The 7,500-nt window shown below is 42.0% G+C and overlaps 1 protein-coding gene across 2 annotated transcripts; it reads right to left on the bottom strand.

Annotated features, from left to right (window-relative positions):
- Window positions 1–1,728: 1,728 nt before the first annotated feature.
- On the bottom strand, window positions 1,729–5,012 carry fezf2 (FEZ family zinc finger 2). Of its 2 annotated transcripts, XM_035520529.2 has the most exons (5): window positions 4,758–5,012; window positions 3,649–4,487; window positions 3,366–3,500; window positions 2,913–3,045; window positions 1,729–2,432 (listed from the first exon to the last, which is right to left on the bottom strand). In XM_035520529.2, the coding sequence occupies exons 2-5, from the start codon at window positions 4,432–4,434 to the stop codon at window positions 2,176–2,178; spliced, it is 1,311 nt and encodes a 436-aa protein (XP_035376422.1). In that variant the 5' UTR covers window positions 4,435–4,487; window positions 4,758–5,012; the 3' UTR covers window positions 1,729–2,175. The 2 variants fall into 2 exon arrangements, with proteins under 2 accessions (XP_035376422.1, XP_081561678.1); XM_081705552.1 differs by lacking the exon at window positions 3,366–3,500.
- Between the last annotated feature and the right edge of the window lie 2,488 nt (window positions 5,013–7,500).

Raw genomic sequence — 7,500 nt, 5'->3', positions numbered from 1 at the left:
AGCTCCGTTGTCAATTAACATGTTTCTAGAAGCAAAGCTGGTTGCTCAGATGTTTGAGAGGTAAGTGCGGAGAAAAGGACAACGAGTCTGCCTCAGCGCGCGTTACTTCTCCGAACTCTCCTGCGAGGCGCTACCTGGGCGCGAGGGCTCCAGCTTCTTCGGATTCTTCTCTTTCTTAATTTTTTAAATTGTATTTGTTTATGCCGCTCGTACATGCCTTTTGGCGATACCCCGGCTCTTTTCCCAGACCTTTCCGCCTTTGTTGATTTAAATTTGATCTATTAAAATCTGTTTAAATATTTCTTGGATACAGTGTTAATTATGAGCAGTCCAGCCTTGAATTTCAGATTGAGGCAAAATACGGGTAACCTAAACATTACTAACGTGTAAACGTTTCATAATTAAAGTCACTTTAAGAGGTTTTTGTAGCCGTAAAATTCGGACTGAGTGTGGGTGAGGAGACGTTTCGTATCTTACTGTTCAAACCGAGCGGTGCGTTGTCGTGTGGCGGACACGCGTTTATTGCTATTTGGACATATCTCTTTAGTTCCTACCACGTTTCGTACTATGAAGAGTTTTCACTAATTGTTGTACAATTAAAATCATTAGCGCACCACTCGTCTCTGATGTGTTGAATTTTACACTGGCTACAAGAGTTTTGCCTGTAGTAACTTTTGCAAGGCCCATCTCAGCGGGAAAACTTAAAAGTTGTTGTAGTTTGCCATACCTCACTATCCAACTTGTACGTCGAAATCAGGTAGAATTATTTTACACTACACATGAAACATTAGGATACATCTGTGCTAAGTTCATTCAAGTTCATTATATCCGTATGGCACCAAACGAGATAAATGAATTTTTTTCATCGTTAGTCCAGTTGTTACATATACATATATAAATTACATTACATATGAAATGAAAACTTCACGTGGACGTGATTTGCTGCTTTGAAGTATGAATGAAGTTCGTTTGTAGTTTGGTATCCGTGTGCCTATATTTCGCGCAGTTGTAATATCTTAAAACGAACTTCGTAGTACTGAATAAAATAAAGACGTGTGGTAAGACACATGTCTAGAAGCCTGTGTCTGGGGAGGTGAATAGGCCATTCAGCGCCTAATGTTAGTCTTCGTCGCGAGCCCGTGATGTGCACATAATTGCGCTATAATTGGGGCGCAGAGATTTAGAATCACGCGCCGATCTCTCATCAGAATTTCTGTCCGCATCTAAGGATAATATTGTTCCAGGAGCCGTGTGCGGAATATATTACAGTTTATTAAAGTTGACTACGATGAGGAAAGCTGGGACTGTTGTAGTCCAAGTACTTTATTATCGCCTGGCTGATGAGCGCGCCTGCGTGCATGCGCGTCCCCCGGGGCTCTTTAGTTGATTAAGATAACGGCCTTTAAAGGGTTCATGTTTTATCTGATAATTTGAGCCATTAAACGGAAGTCAAGTGCGCGGTCACGGCGTCAAATCTGTCAGACGTCTCAGTGAAAATACAATCTTAACGCTTCACTAGGTACGTCGATCTGGGGTTTTAAAAATGATAGAGTAATGAATTGAAAGTATGCTGGCCTTCATCAGCTAAAGATCCTCGGCGTGTAGTAATGATTTCTTAAGTTTTTTGTTTGATAGAATTCGTACAAGTGTTCCGATCTCGTAGCAAATGTCTTACTGAATGTGGATAATTCTAAAAATTATAGCCTACACCTGTAATATATAATAGATCAAATTACAAAATGAATTACAATTATAATTTTAACAAAGAGGAGTTCAATACATTTTATTTCCTAAAATGTCTAGCTATTATTATTTAAAGCGAGGGCAAAAAAAAAAAAACAACGAAAATTTAACTTGGTCTCAAATTCCGTTCATTTTCCATTTTCAAATTCCGTTTTTTTTCCCCAACACACTTGCGTCTGATTTGGTAATCTATAAATGTTTAGAAATACACTTATCAGAAGATTGTCAAAAAAAATTAACTGTAAATGAATAACGAGGTATAAATAGTAATGATATAGGTTAATAAAAACGCTTTCAGATAAAATAATTTTAAATAATATTTTATTCGGATTTATGTACAATTCCACTATTAAACTATTCGTTCCATCGTTCTCCTTCGACAGTTTTTGTCACCTTGTTGAGATTGTCCAAGCCCGGTCAAACAATGACGCCTCAGTTCTGCAGTCCTCTAGAAGTATCGTCACGCGCAGATAAACAGGCGGCGTTATCGTGCAATTTCCGTATGTGTTTTTTCAAATCAAAGTTCCGACAGAATCCTTTCCCGCACGTCCCGCAGGTGAACGGCTTCTTGTCGTTGTGCGTGTGCATGTGAAACGTCAAGTTATAGATCTGATGGAAGGCTTTGTTGCAGATCGAGCACTTGAACTGTTTCTCGCCGCTGTGCGTCAGCTTGTGATTTTTGTAATTACCTGAAAGGGAAAAAAATATATATCCGAGTAAAAACGTTTTCATGCGCAAGGAGGTGACGTCCCCTGTCTGCAAAAGGTCAATAGGTGACAATTAAGTTACTTCTAAGAGGAGAGTTTCATATCCGATTTGTACTTTGCCTGTTGAAGTCAAGAAGCTGTCAAACTTTGTCAAACTCAAACTTGCAAATAGTGAAAAACTGTGGGATTATTAAAGAGAGGTCTGGGTTCTGACCCGTAGGAAGTCTGGGAGTCTACTCAGGATAGTTCATTTAAAGTGCCAACGCAGATTTGCAGCTATGGCGATCTTTTCGGGACTCAGAACGTATTTAAAGTGGCATCGCGAGGCCTCGGTCCCGCAGTTAAAATTTTAGCCTATATTTCACCTCGAATGTTATCATTTAACTGATGTAGATTAATATTTTAGAAACTGTTTTTGTGAACCGAAAGAATGAGCTCCGATTACGAAAAATTCGCACTTACCTTTTTGGTGAAATCCTTTCCCACAGAATTCACAGACGAACGGTTTGTATCCGGCGTGGATTCGGACGTGAGTGTTTAGGGTCGAACTCCTGTTGAAAGCTTTCCCGCACTGGTTACATTTATGAGGCTTTTCCTATGAACAGGGGTAAAATCCGATTAGGTTTGTTGATTAAGACTACATATATATATATATATATATATATATATATATATATATATATATATATATATATTATTACTTCAATACAAATACATTACATGTGAATGTTATGAGTTAAATTAAAGCCTAACGACACTGACAAAATTTCACCATATTTTGTTTATTAAGTTTATTATCTAATACATGTAATAGTTCCATACTTATACGTTGTGTCTTATTATTTATGCAATAGTCTAATAATACACTACAATAAGTTTTTTATTCATTCTAATTGAACACAAAGCCTTACTCACTTGTGTGTGAATAATCTTATGCCTGCATAGTGTGCTGGCCTGACGGAAACCTTTCCCACACACCTTGCACACAAACGGTCTGGCGCCTGTGTGCACCGGCATGTGACGCGTTAGGTTATAGTGCGCATTAAACACCTACGGGTAAAGGAGACGCATGGAAATCGAGTTTAAAAACACCCATACAAAAGAAGAAAGAAATGTTATATGCGCCCCCCCCCCCCCCCAGGTAAACTCAAGGAAAGCAGTGTTGGTTCAGATATAGTATAAAATGTTTTCTCTTTACCTTTCCACACACTTCGCACGTGAAGTTTTTTGGTTTGCCGTCGGTGGAACAATTATTCGCCCTGTTCTGCACTTTCACGCTGCTTTTTTCGGACACTAAGCTCTGATTCTCTTTCACTATCTGGTCCAGCTGTCCAGGTAGGCGCTCCTTGTGCGGGTACTGCGGGCTCGGGAATTTCTCGGACGACGCGCTGACAAGCTTCGCGCGTTCCAGCAACAAGAGTTTTTGCTGCGCGCTTATGGCTTGTGCTTGGGAATTAGCGATTACGGAGGAAAATAAATGTCCACCTAGTAGTTCAGACTGATGATAAGCGGAGTCCAGGTAGTTGAAATAGTACAAAGATCCGTTAGTGGGCATCGCCACCGCTTGGTGTAACACTTGCGGTTTGATCACCCGAGTGCCTGGCAGTAATGACTGCTTGAAGCCCGGGTCCGATTTGCTACAGAAACCACAGGTGGATTTACACAGCGCCGCAGAACTGCACAGTGTTCCCCTGAAATTAGCTTTCCAAAACTCAGAATAGTTCATAAGCGCCTTTGCCTGGAGCTCGTGACTGAGGGGTTGAATGGGGATCACGCGAGGGACGGGCGCGCACAGGCCGATCGTCTTCCTCCTCTCGGAACCCTCTAGTCCTCTGCGCTCGGCCGAGGTGCCTTTCGGTTCCGATGTCTTGGACATGATCCTGTCGATGGAAAAGGCCAGAGGCTTGGGAGCCGCCGCAGCCCCGCTCATGCCGTCGTGCCGTGGGCAGGACATCACCGTTTCCAAAGGGAGAGAACTTGCCATTTCTGCCGAACTTGGTGTGAGCAGTGACGGACTGTCCGCCCCGTTCTCTCCTGCTGGATTCCAGAGAAGCCAGGACACACATCAGTTTAATACGCACCTTGCTTTCACAATGTGAGCCATTTGCATTCAAATGGCCAGCTCGGGAACAATAGAACCAGGGGTAGCAGATTAATACTCATTAACTAGTACACACAAAATTAACAGGACATTACAGAGCTCGTTAAGGGAAGAATACGACAAAGTCCCTCCTGAGTTCACTCCTATTCAACACTTGTGAAAATCTTACAGCAGTCTTAGGGCAGAGAGGCAGTGTTGTGGTTTACCTTTTTCTCCAAAGCAGACAGCAGATGTATTCAAGGAGAGCTGCGTGACCACACTGTCACATTTTCCAGGCAGACGTTCTCATCAGTGCGAGATCGCTGTCTGTGGCACTTAGCTGACATCACGCGGACTCGTTCGTATCAGGATGACAAGGAAACGCCATCGCCAGCACTGTCCTGGCGCGTAGCGCCCATTTATACACGTCCATGGGGGTGGTATGCATGACAGATATTACAGAGTATTATTTATGTTTCCTGCCCAAAGTGGGCAGTGGCTGTGACTGACAGCACGAATTCAACTTTATATATATATATATATATATATATATATATATATATATATATATATATATATATATATATATATATATATATATATATATATGAAACGAATCCTGTAATATATATTTAGAAATACAGTTTATTGCTCTGTAGTCGATTTTAGTTGATTATTCGATTGATTCGTTTTGCAACATGTTGTGTCCAAATGTATTTTAATGTGAATTCGAAGTAAAATAAAGTGTAACTGATTAAAAAATAAATAAAAAATTAAAGTACTAAGTGCTGCTTACTGGACAATAACCTGCTATAGCATATTATGTTTATCCAACAGCCAAGTTCTGAATTTCCCTTATTTCACTTTAGATTTATTGGGCTCTCTCGGCCCCTCCAGACATCGTGTAATGTGATTTAACAATGAGGATTTGGAATCCGTTCGACTAGTTTCAATTTTCATTGCCAGTTGCTAATCCTTGTCATTTAAAATAGCATTTCCATGCTGGTTGATACTTGCTATTTGTATAATTGAGAGGGTCCAGTTTCCACCTGTTTAAAGAGCAGATTGCGCGAGCAGAGCCTCCCTCGGATCCTATTAACCGTTTTCCCTACTTCACCTATTCAGAGGAACCAATTTTCGAGCGCGATTCAGAGCTCAGCTTCGAAAAAAGCAGCTCTTTCACTTTTAGCCACTAAAGCACTGCGTGGAACCTGGTTTTGTGTTTTTCTGAAATAAAGGGCCGGATTAAAGGCGGGAGGAAAAGCCTCCGCCTGCCCAGAGGTGCAGCGCGAAATGAAAGGAGCCTGTTCCAAAGCGGTGTAAAAACTTTGCTGGAATCTGGAGTTGTGTGCAGAGTTGTTCCCTTGCTACAATGACCAGTCGTCCTCGCTCCTTTTTTTCTGAGGGCCTGCTTGTATTCATTTGTTTGCAGACGACTTCACCTGAGACTCACAACAAATTATATATATAAAAAAAAAAATCCAAAGGAACTTTACAAGTTCAAATACACACGTGCGTTTTTTTTTAAATCGAAAAAGTTGTTCTTTCAGCGTCGACATATCGAACAAAAATCGAATTTAATCACATCTGCATTTATGCATGCCAACTTTGTTCCTCTTGTTAACCATTTTCAGAAAATAATTTAATACGTACAGCTGGTGTTTATATAATTTAAAATTATGCATAAAGGGAAAGCAACGTGTCATCTATATTTCCATCGCGTGTTTCTTAAATGCTGAAAAATGATTCCGTGTGCAAAGCTGACGGCGATGCAGAGTTTAGAATGTCGTTACGCGCACCTGCAGCAGCCGCGAGGAAGCTTCTGGACGTTACCCACTAATTCCAGTCATATGTAAATGATCAACCTCTAATTTGAGTTTATTCAGACACAATTACCGGCTTGTCCACACAATAAACATCGATCCTACTGCTGTAAACTCGACCCACCGCTCAGTCTTAACACGGACTGAAATTAGCGCACGATCCCATTTAAGCGGATGCGCGCAGCCGTACAAAAACAGGGGAGCCGCGAGACGCAGCCCCAAGCTGTGCATTTGTATTTACATGACAAACCTGTTTGTATGTGACTGTAAGTTTACTTAATAGGGGAGAAAAACATTACATACAGACCGCATTGTGTAGCATGTCATCTTTTACTTATTTATATCATACATCTAGCGTTAATAGTCTGTTCACTACTAACTGTCATATGCTCTATTTTTTTGTTGTATATTCTACAGCCCGATGTTGCGTTTTGATTTCCGTGATCATTTCCTGAATGTTAAAGCATTGCACCGGTACAGGATCCCGCGTCACTTTGAAAGTGCCCACGCGGCTCTGTTCTTACTGCGCCTCGTGCTCTGCGTGGAAATGTACTACGTGACCTGCACGCACGATTTGCCTCTTTGACGCCAAAAGTTATCGGAGTGCTCGCTCTGCCCCGCCGCTGAGCGCTGCGATTTACGCCCCTCCGAGAGCAAAGCACGTTGGTCTGAACGGAGGGCCTCCGTGTGCACGCGCAGCCAGACTGGCCTTCTCTCCGTCGTTGAACGAGCCCAACGGAGCGCAGACTTCCGCTTCTGCTCGTGTTCTGTCGCAGACGCACTCGTATACCTCTGACTCAGAGCTGTTTACAGTGCTCATGTTTCTTGAATGAAAATAAAATACGTTATAATAAAGTGAAATTCTGATGTTGGATCATTCTTGAGTAACACCACAACTCGGTAAACGCATTTAAAACTGCAAACAAACGAACAGCGCTGGCCACATAGGCCTGGTTCTTAAACAGCCAAGTGGGAAAACTTCCACACGAAGAACAGACGGAAGGAGGCGCGTCGCGCACACCTCACTACGACATGTTTCGCCACATGTCGCACGACGAATGTATAGACGACCTGCATAACGACCCGCGAGCAGGTGAGCGCACGTGGCCCAGATCGGAGCCCCGCTTAACTGCTACAAATATAAATC

Source organism: Electrophorus electricus, chromosome 22 (genome assembly GCF_041902795.1).
Source record: "Electrophorus electricus isolate QZ-2024a chromosome 22, ASM4190279v1, whole genome shotgun sequence".
Taxonomy (NCBI): Eukaryota; Metazoa; Chordata; class Actinopteri; order Gymnotiformes; family Gymnotidae; genus Electrophorus; species Electrophorus electricus.
The sequence above is the reverse complement of the archived record's forward strand: the minus strand, read 5'-3'. Positions and strand labels throughout refer to the sequence as shown.

What these genes read in the sequence shown, in the direction of transcription:
- fezf2 (XM_035520529.2), bottom strand. Translation starts at nt 4,434, where the DNA reads ATGGCAAGTTCTCTCCCTTTGGAAACGGTGATGTCCTGCCCACGGCAC. An exon ending in CGTGCGAAGTGTGTGGAAAG is followed by an intron (nt 3,501 to 3,648) that starts GTAAAGAGAAAA and finishes CTTTACCCGTAG; the next exon opens with GTGTTTAATGCGCACTATAA. An exon ending in GAAAGGATTTCACCAAAAAG is followed by an intron (nt 2,433 to 2,912) that starts GTAAGTGCGAAT and finishes TTTCCCTTTCAG; the next exon opens with GTAATTACAAAAATCACAAG.